The sequence below is a fragment of the Siniperca chuatsi genome, linkage group LG12 (assembly GCF_020085105.1).
Source record: "Siniperca chuatsi isolate FFG_IHB_CAS linkage group LG12, ASM2008510v1, whole genome shotgun sequence".
NCBI classification, from domain to species: Eukaryota; Metazoa; Chordata; class Actinopteri; order Centrarchiformes; family Sinipercidae; genus Siniperca; species Siniperca chuatsi.
In genome coordinates this window covers 24,715,628-24,735,998 of record NC_058053.1, presented here as the reverse complement: position 1 = coordinate 24,735,998, position 20,371 = coordinate 24,715,628, and the positions used below count along the sequence as shown (strand labels likewise).

Sequence of the window (20,371 nt, the reverse complement as noted above, 5' to 3'; positions counted from 1 at the left end):
AGTGATAAGCCATTTAATTTAAGGCATAACATAGCCACTGGCTGCAATAATATGTAACAAAATCAATTTAACACACCACAATAATCCATTCAGCATTACCAGTATCAAAGAATCAAAAATTAAAAATGTAATTAAGTAGCAGTAACAGTCAACACAGTCTTTCCACAGTCAATACCAAATAAGTGCACAGGTTTATCAGACGTGCAGTTCTGTTGATCACTGTTTGAAAGTGGTCTGGCTTTGTGTTGTCACACCGCAGCAGTGCTGGGAGCCTGGCTGTTATACAGTAATCTGAGTGAGAAAGGAAAAGAGAGCTGTACTCATGATGATGCGTTTGTTTACAAATGTCTTTGCTCATGGCACCCAAACCAGCGGTCAAAATGGAGAGAATCTCAGTCTCTATTACACTCTCCCTGTTTCACCTTCCTCATCCATATACAATTGATTTCAGGGAGTCCTGAAGAATATATCTGCGATCAGTTAATAGTATGGGGGCATTTTCAGTGTCACCTCTATATAATCCTGCTTCAGAGAGACACTCCTGCATAGATTACAGTCTGTAATGCAGCAGAACGAGCTGCATAACAATGTAACCTCCATGTGTCTCTTTCTCTGTCTGTCTTGCCTGATTAGTAGTTTGTGTAATTAAAGTCATTCATCAGTTATATTGTAATTTATATGGTATTTTCAGTAGTCTATATACATAGGCAGACACATGAATCCAAAAATGAAAAAAAAAGGAACAAGGGGTATATGAGGCAGCTTTAGTTTTATGCCTTCTTATTCAACGGTAACACACTTCACTATTGTGTGGTGGTTGGGCATCATAAAACTGATCAGTGTGGGATATTCTGACTGTGTTTCACAGTGCATTAATTCACTGGCTCATCTAGTTAGTGCTGCTTCACAATGCGTGGGAGAGGTGTGTCAGTGAAACCCCATTATATGTATTTTATTGAGGATTGCTCAGGATATAAATGTTACTGTGAGTCTGAACAGAATTTTTTTCACAGTGGGCCAGTTGGTTTTTGCATCTTACTACAATTACAAGTATGGAATTATTTTAATGTACTCTTTTATGATTTAATCTTTTAAGACTGTTATTCCCAAATAATAATTGAATTATGTAATTTTGAGAATTAAAATAATTGAATTATTTAATTGTCTTAAGATAATTAATGGTAGTCATAAAGCCAAGCATTAAAGGGACAGTTCACCCCAAAATCAAAAATACAAATTTCTCCTCTTACCTGTAGTGCTATTTATCCATCTAGATTGTAAATAGTTCCTACATGAAACTGCTCACCACAAATCTGTGGATTATTTAGATGGATAAATAGCACTACAGGAAAGAGGCAAAATATGTATCTGTAGACATTGTTTACTATCTAAGCCCACACACCAGCGGTGTCTTGGCATGCGTCTTCACAAGCTGATGCTCCAGAAAAGCAGCAGTTTTCACATTTGCTCCCAGGACTGGCACATCTGTTGTGTGCTTCACTACTTGAAGCCAGCCGGTATGTGTTGCACTTTATGAATAGCCCCAATTAGTTACTCCTTTGTCATTTTACTGTGTCCTTTATGTGGGACACATTTTTTTCTGTCATGGCAGAGAGCAATGATGAAACCCACATGCCTGGATAGACTCCGAAGTATAAAAGCATGTTATCCTGAGATAAAGAGGCATTTAAGTTGTGACAACCAGAAAACAATGTTTAACATCTCAAGATATTTTTACAATGAAATTGGTAAATTTTGAATATAAACAGCATTTCACATCATGAGACAAGGAGATAATTAAATATTGGGAAAGACAAACAAGCAAACAAAATTATGATTTTAGTATTAATCGGCGTAAGTGTAAGCAGTAAAGGCATCAATATTAGTATCAGCAATGTAATGATCTAAGCTGCACTGGGCAGGTTTTTACAGTATCCATCTCTACTTTGTGTTTTTTTAGGTCATTATAGTTCTTACTAATCATACTGTACTTTGCAAGAAAATCAGGTCCACTCAACACTTTGTTGTATTTGTAGCTGCTACAGGGTAAACAAAGCTATAAAATAACAGGTAGCCTGCTATCTAAACTAGCACAGACTGGTCAGACGTCAGACAGAGCATAAAAATTGGGAAATAGATAGAAATAGAAATAGCTTGTTTTGGAGTATTTTGGAGTTTTTTCAGTTTGCTGTTTAGCACATAAAGTCTATAAAGCTACATACATGTTCAAAATAATATTCCCTTTCACGGTCAAGATGATATTGTTGTTTATTGTACTAGTATTTTGCTAACAACTGAAATCCAGAGCCACAGTAGTAGTAAGTTTTTATTTCTGGAACAGAAGAGGTGATGTGCAAATACTGAATGTTTCACACCCTGGGTGTCTGGTTTTTGATTCATCATGACACAGCTGTCTGGAGTATCAAACAGCATGTTAAAACCAAGTAAAGAGAAAATAGGCCTCATTACTCTCCATCAAGAGTTTAGCTGCAAAGCCGGATGTATAAATGAAGAAATTCCTTCTAGGTGGTGTAACTACAGAGGTTTGATGTGTAGACTGAGTGCTTTCAGAGTGTGGTATTAACTGTAGGGTGTGTGTGACTCACTGTAGGAGCAGCCGTACACCTCCACTCTGAGGCCCATCCAGCCACTGGGGTTCCAGCCAAGAGGGACGAAACGCAGGAATCGCGTTCTCACTGGGTGGGACAGCTTGTTCTGGACAACAGTCTCTGAATTCACATTCCCGACAAATCTCTGTAAGACCACAGACGGAGAAAGATTGTGGTTATAATGGCAGCATAAAACCAGTGACCAAGGCTCCACTGAGAAACAACAAATGACCTCAGATCCGAAATGAATAATGAGTAGAAAAGTTTAGCTGAATACTTGAAATGTAAGCAGAATAAAAATCAAAATCCTTGAATAGTGCAGACAACAACAAAGTGCTGACAAAGCAAACCCAAAGGCAATGTCTTCTTCCTATCCTTGAACATACTATTTGATGTGAACTGATGAGAATCATCGTGTGGTGTAGAAATATGAGAATATCCATTCGAACAGGTCCATGTGAGACAGAGGAAAAATCACCACTGAGGCAGCCAGGGGCAAAATAAGGGCTTGCGTATTGTGTTTTCTCCCTGCAGAGCTAAAAACAAAAACCTCTGAGTACAATTGTGAGATGTCATTCTTTGTTTTTCCTTTACGCCCCTCCTCTAAAGCCAGGGGACATGGACAGAGAAACAGAGAACGTGTGAAAGATGGAGACAGAAACAGAGACAAACAACCTCTCCTCTCAAATGACTGATTACCAGCTTCTTCATAACCGATTCTAGGCAGGTGACATATCAAATCAATAAGTACTCGTACTATAAAGAACCAAACATATGGATCATTGGCAGTGGAGCTCCAGGCTTTTGTGAATAGTTCAACACAGTCAGACAAGGCCAATAATTCAGCTTTCTTTAACAACAGAAACACAATGACCAGCGGCACAAATGACCGTCCGATGCTTTTAGAACGCTGCAAAGCAGAAGCATCATTAAATGCACCAGGATCCTGCCTCTTGGTAGATAATCAAGGCAACAGTGCGACTGTTAAGGCTGTTATTGTGATTTATGCCAGTGCTTTCCCATTTTGAGCTGTTTGCTGAGTGGAGCCTTGTGGCTGAATCTTAACACATGTACAAGCTAGGCTTATTTCCACATGCACAGTAATTCACGTCTGCACAGGAAGGATTAACAAATGGCACCGGGGCTTATACATTTGGTCAAAGCAAATTTATTACTTCAGTGCTGCAAACAGCTTTTAGAGCAACCGAAATAAGAGACACCTCGAAAAAAACAAGACCTACATATTCATGACACTTCGGTTTTCTAAAAGCCAAAAAATCAAATGTAGTCTTTAGCGTTTTATCAGGAATGAGGCTGATGAAAACATGCTGCTGTGCCTGTCATACAGGGCGCCATGACCATGTTATTTTCAGGATTTGTGTAAAACACACTGCAGTAGACTATTTGATTGCTCTGCATACAACAGCTGTAATTTAAAGCCCCTGAAGATGGGATTTAAAATCTTACGTTTTTCCTTATAACATATTCATATAAAATATTCATGACTAGATAAGCAACAATCAGAATTAAAGTTCGGAATAAAACAATCTTTAGTAATTATTTATTAGTCAAACAAGCATTCACAGCCTATGTTCTTCTACATATAATGTCATTATTATTATTATTATTATTATTATGATTAATAATGATAACAATTAACTCCTTCTACATTTTTCAACATAGAAACTTCATTCAAACATCAAAATATTCAGCTCAATTAGGAATGGTGAGCTATTATTCAGATTTTTGATAACTTTCATAATTTCCAAAATATGTAAGGTTTTCCAGGAAATTTTCCCCATTCAAATGAATGGACAGAATGTTTTTCAATGTTTTTCAACTCTTCTCTATTCGTTCATACTTTCAACTAGAAACTCCATTCAAACATCAAAATGTCACACATCTTCTGTACTTTCTGGGTATTTGTGGGAGAAAAACTTGACATAAAGGTTTATGGGTGTAATAGAATTTATAAGGGGTCTAATAGAATGCGTGGTACTTGGTCTGACAAATGGTTTCCACAAGAGAGACACTAAGGTCGTATGTTTATGTAATTTTGGGTCAACAGGAGCCGGCTGTCTGAGGTTGTTGATAAGGTGGGCCTTGGGGTAATCGCCTAGACTCCTACTGTTCTGATTAGTTGCACATATTGAATCAGTCTCTGCTTTACAGTTGTCTCCTGATTTATGATCTGTATGTACCTCCCTCTTTTCCTATAAGTACTGAATGTATTTGGATGTAAGGCTGAGTTTTGTGTTGGCTGTGCCTATGTGTACACGCTGCCACAGTGCTTCTCTGTCGACGGATTTGTTTGTAATAAACATATATTCATGTAATGCCAACTGGGGCTTATGGGCAACTGGGCCTCGAGTTATTCCTTTAATCAACTGAGGCCATCTCTTCAGTGCAAGTTTTTCTTCAACAGTATTATTCAACCTTTCAAATCCCATTAAATCTTTTAAAAAGTTATTGTTTTTTTTTTGTTTGAAGTAAAGTTACAATGGCAGTCAATGAGAAACGCCTTCAAACTCAATCATCTTCAAGCTTTTACCACTAAAACATACATTAACGTAGAAACTCCATTCAAACTTTAAAACGTTCACAATCCTTGGGACTTACTCACATTAATTCAACCTTTTCATATCTTTCATACCTTTTACACAATCACAGTTCAAAACAGAACAAAAAGAGTTTACCATGAGTGTGTATTGGGTGAGATGTTCAGAGTTAGAGTGAAGGACCAAACTGTCAGAGTGCAAAGGAAAAACTCTTCTCTTCAACTTGCTGTCATTCCCACAATTTGAAAATGTGTGCCGGTCGCAAACATGTAACTATGGAGTCAAACAAACTCAGGAGGGAGGGAGGCAGAAAAACTGACTTTTCTAACCTGCTCTCATTCCCACATTTTTGACACTACACGCACAAATCTCACACAGCCTCTGCAGCAGGTTTTCCTCTCTCTTACGCTGTTTTAACTTTGGCGAAAGGAGTTACGGTCTTTGAGCTAGAAGCAGGAATATGAGAGGTGCGCCTCAGCTATGTCTATGAAATGAACTCATTCAGTCAGAAGTCACACACAGCAGTTAGCATCACCATGGCAACCTTGGATCTCAGGGAAGTCACAGCTGATTGACTGCTAATTAGTGCAGTTTGACACACACACACACACACACACAAACACACACACACACACACCTCTTTCTGTCTCTCTCGGTCTGACTGTCTCCCTCATCTTTTTCAGTCTGTCTGTCTGTCTGTCTGTCTGTCTCTGTCCATCTCTCACACTTCCTGTCTGTCTGTCTGTCTGTCTGCTTATCTGTCACTCACTCTCTGTCTGTCTGTCTGCCTGTCTCTCTTCAATAAACTCAATTTCTGCAACCCCTGCATCTATTTAGCTACAGAAACCATACAAATATCAAAATGTTCAGCTTTTTAATGACATTTATGCTATGGTTCAGCTATTTTCAACCTTTGGTCCTGTAAGCCAGTGATTCCTCCAATGGGTACTTCTGCAGTTACCAGGGGGTATGTGGAAAAATTGTGCAGCTCAGCTAATTTGAAAATATAGAAATTTTGATTTGATGATATATATCCACATATTTTTGTTTAGGAGAAAAATCAACACACATGTAAGATTACAAATTTATGTGATGGTGATCTTTATAGTTATTGTCACAATAACTTACCAACTATGGTAGTCTGTACAAGACATGCCTCCATTTTCCACTAACCTGAGTCAATTGCAAGTTGATTAAGACTGCAGAAAGTCTACTTAAAAAGATAGCTAAAAGTAAAGTAAATGGTTGAAACAACCAGTTTCTGTTATTCCAAATGGCAGTAGTACAATTGTAAACTTGGCCAAAACTACTGAAAAATACCATTGAACAATATCATAAAGTCATCCCATCCATCAAAGGGGTACTTAGGCCCATCTGATAGGGCTGTGTGGGTATGGCTGACAAAAAAGGTTGGGAACCACTGCTGTAAACGACAATCACTGCCACTAAATGTCGCACTAAAGAACCGGTATCTCAGACCAAAACAAAAGGTAGCTACAGCCCACCAGACTCCATTGAGAAAAACAATAATTTTACCTCGCAGATGTACTGGACAGAAATAAAAAATCCTAATTCATAATTCGAATCTACCTCTGTCACACACACACACACACAGTGTCATTTCAGATTTTCAAAATAAAAGCCCAAGATGGTGAAGACCTCCATTCAAACCTTATGTTCCACATCTTTGATACATTATTGCTACTATTCAACTTTTAAAGCCAGCAATTCAGTTTGACGTCAGCTTTTCAACAAACCTTAAAATATTCCACATTTTTCAGACATTATTGGTATTATTCAACATGTATCATTCAACAGCCAGCATTCACACACAAATTGCTTCTCTAGTTAATCCAGTCTTTCCGCTTGATTCCCAGCTGAACGTCTGGAAAATCTAATAAACCAAATGAACTCTGATTGAGGCTGCAGTGCCGTCATTCTAACTGTTCATTAGCTAAGAAAAACTCACATCAGCATGAGTTATTAGTATTCAAGAGCAATACCACTACAAGAACACCACTGAGGCTGTCCTGAGCTATGACGTTTGTTTTTTTCCTCTGTGGATAAACTTGCAACAGAACATCCTGTGTGTTCCAGCTGGGAGATGAAGTAAAGTCTTGGAATAAAGGCCTGAGGGTGCAGAAGATTTTCCAGAGGTCCAGAGGACCGAGGTCGGTCCTTATCCACATAAACAGTCCTCACCCCACAGTGACATCATTATTTCTATGTATGTTTCTGTCTGTGTGGAACTGTTTCCCTCTCCATTCATTAAGACTCTTTATGCGTCCTCTCCAGTGATGAGCTCCCTTGTGTCAGTTTTCCTTTGTGTTGCATACAGCACAGGCACAAAAGTTTATTTTAATTAATTCACTGGGGGATAAATCCTGCTTCCGGCGATGAAGACGCTACAGTATGTTCCAAAAGGTCATTGGCCAGTTAAACAGCCTAAGGGAACACATAGTGAAGAGAAAGCTACAGTTTGCTACATGACCTTGTGAAAATACTACAGCATTCCCTGATTGCCAGTTAGCCAGAAGTCCACTGACCAGGATTAAAAATGCCTTATATATTTTTTCAATATTATAGGTAGTAAAAGAGGGGGGTCTTAGATATTTCTTTGTCTAATGTCTAATACACCTATTGAGTAAAATTTTGGGTAAAAGTTAGAGTTACAGTAATAAGGTACTGTCAAGGTTTTTCTTTAACTAGTGCAGTGCCCATTCAGGGCATGGCCGTTAGGAGCACATGCCCGTTTGGAACAGGCTGATTGCTTAAAGCATGGCCACTCAGACATCATATCTACACATGTCCACCAAATGTGGTTGCAATAGCACAAAGCGTTCAGGAAGAAAACAGGCAAGGCAGGCAACTGCTTGGGGCCCCAGGCCGTTACGAGGCCACCGAGGGCTGACAAACTTTACTCCACAGCAGTGTCTCAAAATGTGGCTAACACCGTGAACACATCCCCCTTAAACACTGGACTTTTTGAAATTACATCTGTTTAGAAAACCTCCCTGAAGGGGCCCCATGTCATTCCCGTCAAACTTGCATGATACATAAAGTTTGAACTGAAAGTCAATGAAAATGAAGTGAAAAAAGAAGGTAGTAAGTGGTAAGTGGAGCAGATAATGACAAGTTATATAACAGTAAATAACTGTCTGAATGATGTTATTTAGCCTAACGTTAGCCTTAACTATGGGGAAGACACTTGAATAACTTCAACTAGCATTAGACTAATGGTGTTTATTCTATCACGTTTTTTGATAGTTAACCAGCTCCTCTGCCCGTCACACTTGAATAACTTCAGCTTGCGTTAGACTAATGGTGTTTATTCTTTCATGTTTTCTGTTAGTTAACCTAGCTAGCGGAGCTGGAGACTCCAGCCTGGACTGTGGGTCCAGGTCCGCCGTTAAGTGCAGCACTCCACTAAATTGCTATCTAGCAGGATGGAAGAAAGCGAATAAGCTACAGTATTGAAACTTCACACAACCATTCAACCATTAACATTTTCTCTGGCATTCCTAGAGTAGACCTTTTGTATGAAACAATGGAGTGATTCGGAGGGAAAAAAACAGCTAACTGTCAATAGCTTTTTCTGCAACTTCACTGATGAAAGCTGTGTCCAAGCTAAGTTATGAATCCTGTAAAAGCTATGAATAATGAAAGCTGTCCAAAGAGAACATTTGAAAGTTGTACTTGAGGAATTAATTATATAGTGTGAAAGCATTTTGAATTGACATGCTACTAAGTATCATATAGGCTACTATATCACTTTCTTATCTCTCCTCAAGATCGTAGCAAAGGTTTCAGTCATAGTCATCTGGACACTGTTTTCAGAATCAAGACATTTCGGCTCCCATCCGGAAGTCATTCTCAAGATCATTATTGAAGTTTCTGACCGCAACAAAAGAGGAGGATAAAGTGCCCCTTCCAAATGCTGATAATGAAAACTGTAAGTTTAGTATTCCACTTTAATTGATAAAATATACCATGCCCTCTTAAGATTCTTCATGACAGTATATACCCTGTTGTTTTTTTGTCATATCAGTTCAACGTCCACCTCCAGTGGGATGATGGCCACCCAACCTACTGCCTGTCATGAGCAGGAAGATACACCAACACAGTCAGATCAGTGCTGATCTAACTGTTCATATAACTGTGAGTTCAATACATTTCACTTTTATTGAAAACACATACCCTAGTTTCTTTATGACAATATAACCCTGTTTTTTGTTATATCAGTTCCTGAAGTTATTTAGTTGTTGCCTAGGGCCCAAACAGACTGTAGAATCGCCACTGTGTTGAGGTCAAATTATGTGAAACATGTAATGTATGTAACATATGCACACCCATATCAGAGGCCGCTCTACAGTTTGCACTAGATGACACAGTCTAGAGCATGATCCAGGACACCACTGTCGACGTCACAGATGAGATCAATGGATTCAGTGAGTCTGTGGTGGATTTAATTTGTAAACCAACACATCACAACCCTGTACCCACAACTACAGTTAAACCATTCCACAACCAGAAACCATGGATTACCAGAACTATGCGGGATGCCAGAAACATATGCACTGCAGCCTACAACTTAGGGCTACAGTCTGGAAACATGGACAAGAAGAAGAAAGTGAAAATACAATTCCAGAATCCCAGAAGCATGTGGCAAGATCTAAGAACTATGACAAATTACAAATCCTCAAACTATGTGCTGACCAACTAGCGCCGGTGTTCACAACGATATTCAACCTTTCCCTGGCTCAGTCTGTCATACCCACGTGCATTAAGAAGTCCATCATCATTCCTGTGCCCAAGAAAACAAGACCAGCCTGCCTGAATGACTATCGCTCAGTGGCACTCACCTCTGTACTGATGAAGTGCTTTGAACGGCTGGTCAAGGATTACATCTGCTCCTCACTACTAAGCACACTGGACCCACTACAGTTTGCTTACTGTCCCAACCGATCAACGGAAGACGCCATAGCACACATCCTCCACACGACCCTAACTCACCTGGACAACAAGGAGAGCAATGTGAGATTGCTGTTCATTGATTACAGTTCAACATTTAACACCATAGTTCCCTCCAGGCTAGTCACACAGCTCAAGGACCTGGGATTAACACCTCACTGTGCATGTGGATCCTTCTGTGGATCCTTCTACCCTGTCTAAAGGATATTTACACCAGGCGCTGCAAGAATAAGGCTAGTAGAATCATTAAAGATCCCAACCACCCGGATAACAGCCTTTTCTCCCTGCTGCGGTCTGGAAGAAGGTACCAGATACTCCAGCCCAGCACTGAAAGGCTCAGGAAGAGCTTCTGACCTCAGGCCACTAGGATCCTAAATGAGGTCACTGCCTAAGACTGCCCCCCACCCTTCACACATATTTATTACTATTCCTATTCTTTTTAATGCACAAATTGAAGGAACTGGCGAGATTACATTTTACTGTGATTGTACCTTATATGATTACATGTGGCACATAAGCTGTTTTTGTTTTTGTGTTAAACAACGGCAAGGTTAACATGCTGATGTATAACAGGTTGTGTTGACAATGTTCACCATCTTAGTTTAGGGTCTTAGCATGCTAACGTTTGCTAGTTAGCACTAAACACAAGGTAGAGCTGAGGCTATATTTAGTCATAAACCAAAGTATTGGAAAAACTTAGATTATGATGATAGTGCTAAATGAAAAGTCAGGCCATCACACCAAGGTTATTATAATTCAAGCTCTGGGAACCTAGAATATCTGTACATTTCATGGCAATCGATTCTACAGTTGTCGAGATATTTCAGTCTGGACCAAAGAAACAAGAAACACACACAGAGATCACATTTTTGTATACATATTTATGTTTGAATTTCCTATGAGATACGGCTGTATAATATTACAGGCACAATCATCATACAAGTCCAATCAGAGGTGTTATTGTTATGTGTTATTAGAAGAAATTAAATTGGGAGCAGAAAATTACTCAGATAAAAGACAAATTAGCACTCAGGCAAACAAATTTTAATCCTTGTTAGATCCCCATCTACCTGAACAACTAACAAGCATGAACATTAATGCTTAAATCTTCCCCTTAAGGAATAGAATTTGTTTCACACATTTATTCACAACTGCAGTAAAAATAGATTTTTAAATAAGGCTTTTCAAGGATAATGAAGGTAATCTGGAACCCCCTGCTAGAAAACATTCCTCTTCCCACCTGTGAATATTTGCAAAGAGCATCCAGCTAATTCACCGTGGAGTAGATTGCAAATGTTATACAGGGAATTAGGTTAAAGCAGGATTTAAATCAGGGGCTCTGCCATTTTTAAAGAGTTTACTTTTAAAAAGTACCATCAAGCACAAACCTATTTTTTCACACTTTCAAGAGTAAATCTTTGTAAGTCAGTAGTTTTTTCACAGCACAAGGTGATACAAGTTTCATCAACGTTTCCACAGATTTTCTCCCCTGGCTTGCACTAATTAGGTTATTATCAGCTTGTAGAGTAGTGTGATCCTGTTGTTTCACATGTTTCTCTTGTGAAACAACAGGCTTTGCTCAGGAACACACGGTGATGTCAACACTGTTACTGAGGTCAGAGAAAAAACAGGCTAGTGAATCATTAAAGTGAGACAAAGAAGTTAAAAAAGGGAGAAACTATGGAAACTTAATGTTTGCACAGGAAGAAGAGATTATATGCATTTATGTTTTGTTATATGTCAAAGGCTATATGCGATTTAATTTCCATTGTCACTGTTTTTACTTGATTTTGAGTGTATTAATACTGAGTGGTGCAGCTTAAAGGGACAGTTCACCCCAAAATCAAAAATACAAGGGAACGATCTATGGAAAGAAAATAGTTCCTACATTAAACTGCTAACAACAAATCTGTGGATTATCTTGAGTATCCGGGTCATGATTTCTGGAAAAAGACATTGCTGTTGAGTTTTTCAAATGTATTTTTTATTTTTGCACTTTGAACAACAGTACCATATACTCCCATTATAATCAGAAAAATGCACACATCTCTATGGCCAATATCTCCAAAACTTGGCAACTCACATCAAAACAATCTAGATGGATAAATAACACTACAGGTAAGAGGAAAAATGTGCATTTTTGGATTTTGGGGTGAACTGTCCCTTTAAGGATGAAGTGAGTAATTCCTGATGAAGTCAGTAATTCCTGCCAACACTTTGATCTAGGGAAAGATATGTCCATATGTTCAGATTGCCATAAAATGGTCCTCAGAGGACAGCTGCCATTGATTTTGGTGACTCTTCGACTTTTTCTCTAGAGCCATCATCAAGGAGAAATTTCCCCCAAAACTAATCTCAAAAACTGCTCGCCAGATTTAAGTGAAACGAGACAAAAATGTCAACTTTGCACACAAAATACAGTATCTAATAATCTATTAAGAATGTAATTTATGCTCAAGAGGATTAAACTAAAAATCTAGCGCCACCCTCAGGACAAACTAAATATTATATTATGTTATATATCATTATATATTTTAAGACAGACTACTGTAGGGACTTTAGAAATATCAAAATTATCAGTACTTGTTTGTTCCATACCATTTTGTTTTTAAACATTGCAGGAGATGGAAATGCCAGCAGGAGAGTCGACCTTTAGCCCTGTTTTTTACAGAGGTAATTTTTCTATGGAGCTAATTTGGTTCGGCATTAGCTCAGAGTGGCTGAGAGCTAGCATTCATATCAGCAGCTGCTGCTCTCTCATTAGTGCCCCTCAGTTCAGTTTCTGGCAGTGAGCCGTTACCTTTGAGTTTCACTTGTTAAAATGCCAGACGGATGTGAGTTAGTATCAGCAAGGTCTTGGTGAAAGCTGTAGTTAGTCAGCTTGGGTGAGAGTTTCATTAGAGATTGCAGACTAATTGGCTGCCATTCATCCTGCACTATTTTAAGTTAAGTTCACATGAACACCCCCCCTCCCCCCCAAAAAAGGGGGAGGCGTGGGATTTAAATTGTCTGTGTGTGTGCATTTAATACACATCAGTAAATACAAAGACCAGTCACACCTGGTTTTAATGCTTGCCAAGTTTCAGAGGATGATGATGCCTGTTTTGACTCGTATGACAGGCCACTGAATGCCATGGTTGAGTGCTATATGAATTTAAAAATTTGACTCTCATGAGTCACTTATAAAGGGTGATAGCTGCAGGTCATGTTGGTGATATCTGTACATAAGGTCTTCTCTTTTCACTACACGGCAGCTTTATTTTCCTTCTCAAACATAATGATATGAGGACTGACAGTGTGTGGAAGAAACTGAGCTATTTATCATGATATTTCAACCGGTCAATCATTGGCTCACACATAAAGAAAATGTCTGTAAATATTTCATATTATTTGTGGGGAACTGTACACTTTTATTTATATTTTGACACTAATTCAAAATTGAGTTCTTACTCTTACTTTGTTCTTGTTTAAATAAACAAAAAAACCTCTGGTTAAATATCTAAAACGACAGCGAATGATGCAAAGCTTGTGTCATGACCAGACTGAGCTGCTGCTTAACCACACAAAAAACCTCTGCTCATAATTTAAGTGTTTAAGTACTATTTTTTGTTATATTTCAACCCTCCATAATAAAGAAGGAAGTATAGCTGGAGTTAATCATTGCAATTTAACTTTGTTTAAGCAATTTCTTTTGAAGTTGAAAACTACCCATCATAAATTCCTTGTATGCTGACTTAAAAAAGGCTATATACTTTTCTAAAAAAAAAAGCTGGGCACTGTAGTTTTTAGTAAACGTTACTCAAACAGAAGTAAAATAGTGTGTTCGTTTGTTGGGGACTATTGTCAGCCTTGGATTGAACACATTTTGTGTGAAATTTTTACAGGGCTTGTGGAGGGAGATTCTGACTTGGCTTCAAAAAAGAGTTGACCTGTCTCAGAGTTAGAACCGTCTTATTATTGTCTTAGTGATTTTTCATTTCATTTCTAATTCATTCCAGTAGATAATGCATTTTTAAAAAGATAGAGGAAGATGAATAATTAAAACAACACACAACACATTTCAACACAATGAAAAAAGACCCACTTTGCAGCAGTGACATGCCAGTGGGCAACTAAACAGTCTGTTAATTGGACTGCCAAGTAGAAAAACTCACAAAAAACCAATTTAACATCTTGTCAGCAGCCCTTGACATAACTGGGGCAAGCACAATAAAGACTTAATGACATGTGCCAACATTAGGCTATTTTCTTAGACCCTGAGTCCTTATAAAGGCTGGCATAACAACTTGTGACTGGCATTACATGGAGGACAAAAAAAGCTCTAGAATAATTGCGTTGACACCAAACACTTCCCACACCTTGAAATGTGTCAGAAAAAGTGAGAGGATGTGCTATCTGACCTTGACCTGCAATGTCATCAAAAGATTGGTCCCGAAGAACAGAGCATGAAAAAGAGATATCTCATGTGACAGAAGGCTAAATGTAATTCTTACTGTCCGTGTTCATGATGAGAATAACTCCTGCAAAAACATTGCATATATATATATATATACATATATATATATATATATATTATATATATATATATATATACACTACTGTCACAGCCTACTTACTGTATATTATTTGCTTTTCTTGTTTGTTCAACATTTGTAAATGAAAAAAACCCCAATAGTTTGCGAAATATGCTTATTCGCTTCTGGCACAAATTCACAGTTGTAAACAGTAAACAGCAAATCAGCGATGTATCAGTCATACAGAAAGCTGATCAAATTAAACATCTGTGTGTAGACTCACCCCTACACTGTCCTCATGCCTGTACTGTTTCCAGGCATGGCCTGTGTCACTGTAGAGCAGCAGGTAACTGCTGACCCAGTCCCAGCTGTCATACCGTCCTTGTGTAGCCACAGCCGTCACCTCCATCTGCTCCCTGAGGTCCACCTGGAGCCAGGGGTCTTGGTCGGTCACCATGGGAGACCAGCCTCCTGCTCCTGAAGGAGGGCAGAGAAATACAGGCAGAGGGGATCCATTAAACATTGATTTTGTTGACTAACAGAGGATTGTTGTGGTTTATTCTCAGTCGCCGCTGGGCTCAGATTGCAAAAATGTATAAAGTCCTGATTTGTACACAGGGAGTGTTTGCATATGGAAGGCTTCAAGGTGAAGTTACACTCCAGCCGCCACAGTGGAGGTCCTCAGTTCTTCGCTGATAGCTGATTCATTTTGAAATGTGTACAACCTAGCTTGAAAACGTATAGAGAGCAGAATCCTGCTAGCTCAACAAGCTAGCCTCTGTTCCACAATGTATTCCACAATATTGAGCGTGTCTGTCATTTGTCTTTCTGGAGACTGAAACATGAAATGTTAGTCTGTTCATATTATAAGCCATCCATTAATGCACCTGCTAGTAATATTTTAGTACCTTTTCTACAATCTAAAAATGATTATCTTTGTATTCACCAACTGTAATTCTAATTAGGTTTAGATGACATACATGAAGTATGTCCAAAGCTCATGGGAGCTGTAGTTGTTGAATGCTACTTATTCAACAGCAGTTCCCTTTTTACCTCAGAGGCTATAAATTGTATCAGAGGAGTGACTGAGACTAAAGGAGCAAGAGATGATGACAAGCCAGTTTACTGTTTCACAGTACATTTTAATGAAACAGCACCCCTTTGAATTGCAACATGTGGAAATGCAGCAAGTCCTCATACCTCATTTGTCATTGCCTTCAAAGACAACCCATTTGACCATTACAAAAAGGGGTCATATGAGTGTTTTATGTCCTGCTACGTCTATGGTTTAGTTAGACTGGTAACGGCTGGGAGAGCAGGTGGGTGGTGCGTATCTGAAGCATGTGGAAATATTGAATCCATGCGAGTACTCACCATCTCTTCTGTTGAGCTTGGCGTTGTGAGCAGCATAACTGACTGAGGACTGAGAGGAGCTCTGAAAAGATGAATGGGGTAATGTGGATAGCAGAGGACCATTGCAACTATCTGTGGAAGAAAACAAAAAGAAAACATAGATAATTCAGAGGCCATTAACTTCAACAATTTGTGTTTTTTTAAATCTTGTTGCATATAGTTCATATAATGTATTTCACATGTGAATCTGACTATTTGAAGAATGGTCCTGAAGGGTTTCACTGCTTGCCATACTTGGATTTTTTCAGCTGACAGAAATAATAGAAAATGCATCCTTGAGAAGTTAAACATGTTGGTTCAAAGTGCATCTTTACCTGTCGGCGGTAGAGTTTTAAAGAAAGAACCGGGGAAAATAACAGGGCTGGCTCACTTATCCAGTTCTCAGACACCTCAAACTGTCTATTAACACATGCAGTGACCCTTGAAAATAGCACAGAAAACACTACGGCTCCCTTTGTGTGCATGTGGGTGTATGTGTGTGTTCTTTCTAATCCCATAGTATGAGATTACATCACGTCCAACAGGCAGGAGCAGATTAAGAGTCCAGTAATCTAAACCTGTCAGTCTCATCTTCCTCTGATCCACCCTGCCTGCCACAATAAGAGCAGCGAGTCGCACAACAACAGCCTCTCTGCTGTTTGGCTTTACTTTAGTGCAGAGCTACATTAAGGCCTGTATCTGAGAACGTAATGAAAACTGGCACCAGCCTGATTACAATTATCCCTGTACTCTCTCCATCAGAGTGCAGTTCACTCCTGAGTGCGTGAGGCTTTTTGTTTTTGGATGCCTTTCTACTTCGAGTTCAGATGGATTCTGAGCACATCTGGAGTGGCAATTGGCCATCCATCTGCTAGACAAGAGCACAGCAGAACTGACAGCATGAGCTCGTTCTGCTTTTGGGCGTCCCCCTGAATTTCGACTGACCTGATTTGACTGCTCTCAGATCGGTAGCCAAGAGATTTCTCTAATCCTGATTTCAAGTGTGACTAAAGTGGATCAAGCTGTTTTGTCCAAGACTCAAATTATGGCAGAGCTGCAGTTGCAGATGTTCATTGGGGGAATGAGAACAGTGGCATGCAATCTTAACACACCACTACTGGAACTGCGGTTATTATGCAAGCACAGCACTGTTAATCTGTCAAAAGTCTCCCAGATGCTACTTTGATCCCTAAAGGGTAACTCTCACTCCTCCTATCTTTTTTTCAATCTGTATCCATGCATCCTTTCTGTCATGATGCATCTCTGGTTGAAGAGCTGACAAAACCTCTCCGATGTGAGGTTACACATCCAAAGCCCGGACAAATGCTTTGCTCCTTCACTCAATCCACCCTTTACACCATCATATACAACAATGAGACCTTGACAGCTTAGAAAAGGTGAAACAAACCAACAATATTTCGATGGTGTATGTTCTCATATTGACAGGTGATATGAGCTGCTGTGCAAGTGCAGAGAAAGTTTCTCTATGTGCAAAATGACCCTGTTGTTGTTTACAGATTTGGTCTTGAGCCAAATGCCTGGCTGTCAGTCAGGAAGACTTATGGATGGAGGATGATTTGTCTGCAAAGCTGCTCCTTGGCCTGTGGGATAACTGAAAATCCTCTGAAGCTGACTCACGATCTCTATGCAAGGCTCAGGGGCTTGAATGTCATAGCCAAATGAACCCAGACGTGCATCTGCACACATAGACATAAACACATGCACACAACTGCAAGACAAGAGGGAACACTTAATCTCTCTTGAAATCACAAGTACATCAACTGCTATAGAGCAAGAGCTTTCAGTTTCAGTTTGCTAGGATGATATTTTTCTCTACAGACCAACAGAAGGCCAGCACAGAAAGTGTCATGTTGACGCTCTTGGGTTTGAAGCACACCAGAGATAAAAATAATAGATGAAAAAGAGTAGTGCCTGCAAGCTGCAAATTTATTTGGGTCAAACTTGACCTGATGTAGTTCTGACTGAAACCAAAATGTTGTCTACTTAAATACATTTGTGGTTTGGAGTCAGTGTGCAGTTTCATTAAAGGTTAAAGGGACAGTTCACCCCAAAATCAAAGACAAATTTTTCCTCTTTCCTGTAGTTAAATTTATCCATCTAGATTGTTCTGGTGTGAGATGCCGAGTTTTGGAGATATCAGCCATAGAAATGTCTGCATTTTTTTGAATATAATTGAACTATATGGCACTCGGCTTGTGGTGCTCAAAGCGCCAAAAAATACTTTTGAAAAATCAACAGCAATGTCTCTTTCCTCTAATCATGACCCGGTTACTCGGTAGAAAGAAAATAGTTCCTACGTGAAACTGCTCACAACAAATCTGTGGATTCTCTTGAGTATCCCGGTCATGATTTCTGGAATGAGACATTGCTGTTGAGTTTTTCAAATGTATTTTTTTGCCGCTTTGAGCAACAGTACCATGTACTCCTATTATATTCAAAAAACGCACACATCTCTACAGCCAATATCTCCAACACTCTTAGCCATTTATTCCCCAATGAATGACTGCAAACACGTATACTGTAGATTCAGTGAGCTCTCACTCTGCTCTTTGGCCTGTTGTCATATTGAATGTAAATAACAAATAACCTTTTCAACTCAAGGACATCAGGCGTCTAAGAAGTGAAGCAGAAATGCTGTTTGGCTATAGGTTTCACTTTAAGCTGGGATAACATGAGATCTTTGAAACTTCCCACTCATCCTCTTCATTGTGAGATTCATTGTTTGATAGTAACTCAGCCATACTGTACATACAGCCCTCTTTCCAATGCTTTCCTCTGCTCATTAGCAAGCCCGCCTTAACCTGAGTGCTCAAAAGAGATGATGTTTCAATCAAACTCAATTATCACAACAAAGTGCCCTGTGTAGCACACACGGCCTGAATATTTGAAGCTCTAGTTGCAGAGGCATAATCTCACCTGAAGACGACTATACACCAAATCAAATAAACATGGCTCACCAGATATAAGTAAGCCTGAGTTTCCTCTTGGATATCGAGTCTCAGGAAATGTACAAACAGTTGAATATGAAAAAATGCCAAAGGGATTTTCTAAAAATAGAACATGCAATAGAGATAGGCAAAGGGCAGAGCATAGCATAGCAGGCTTCTCAATCTGACCCGATCCTCTTCTCAGGGTGGATCAAACCCATATGATTAAAGTTGCAGCTGCAAACTCAGAGTGCAACTCACACACATAGCTCAAAGAGACAATATTGTACAAATTTAATGAGCTTCCAAACCAAACAATTGTGACATCAACTGGTCTCAGCAGCCTGTAACTGACACAAACAATAAAGTCACTGTACACAGAGGTGAGCAGTAGCAATGATAGTGGACAGATATTTGACTTCTGCCAATTAATCAGAGTAAGTGATGCTAATAACAAGTGGTGGAATGTAACTGAGAGCATTTAAGTACAGCACTTAAGTACAATTCTGAGGTGTTTGTACTTTACTTGAGTATTTTCATTTTATGCATCTTCATAATTCTACTACACTATTTTTCGGAGGAAAACGTGGTACTTTTTACTCCACTACATTTATTTGACAGCTAAAGTTCCTAATTACTTCGTAGATTTGGATTTTACATACAAAATATATGATCAGATTAAAAAATACGATGCGATTTGATTAATTGTAATCAGTATATACAGAAAAATATTCACAATTATTGCCACTTTGACCAAATACGACATCGAGTAGCAGTGATGGAACTGGATTTTTTATATGAGAGTATGTACTGTACAAATGTATACAGGGTGGTCCAATGAGAGCAGTTCCCCCTGTTTTGCATGATTGCCTTGTGTACACAGGACAATTAAAGCAAAAGCAAAAATCCAACATATAGAAAAACTGCAAAAATCTAAAATGCAACAGTTTGGGATAAATTATTTGTCTATAAAAGGTCAGATGCCTGTTACAAGTTACCACAGCCTATGTTTTCAAGTTGCTAAACTTTTCTGACACACAGTCCAAAAAAACTCAAAGCCTTAAATCGCAAAGCCATGAAATAGAACAAAGTTGTCATCTATTAATGTTCTGTGAGTTATTTTGACACAGAAGAAAATATACAGGCTAGAAAGAGATTATTAAAAGCAAGATATTAATTACTCAGTTATTATCCACCTCTGGAGCGGTCTCAACCATTACTTCACTGGTATTGCTCAACAAGATATACACTATTATGCTAATGATTTCGTTTTACTGTCATAACATAAACAACCTATGTCAAAACCACCTAGACATAACACACATGTCCATATATTATATCATGAGCATGTTCTGCTATGGGGCAGTGAAACACTTAAA

The 20,371-nt window shown here is 38.9% G+C and overlaps 1 protein-coding gene across 2 annotated transcripts in view; it reads right to left on the bottom strand.

The window, feature by feature from the left end:
• The window catches only part of LOC122885791 (contactin-associated protein-like 5), an 85,264-nt gene that overhangs the window by 54,344 nt on the left and 10,549 nt on the right, over positions 1–20,371 (bottom strand). For both annotated transcript variants that reach the window (XM_044217428.1, XM_044217429.1), the window contains exons 2-4: positions 16,027–16,137; positions 14,936–15,129; positions 2,607–2,754 (exon numbers count right to left, since the gene is read on the bottom strand). In XM_044217428.1, the coding sequence (XP_044073363.1) occupies positions 2,607–2,754; positions 14,936–15,129; positions 16,027–16,137 (453 nt within the window). The remainder of the gene's footprint in view (positions 1–2,606; positions 2,755–14,935; positions 15,130–16,026; positions 16,138–20,371) is intronic.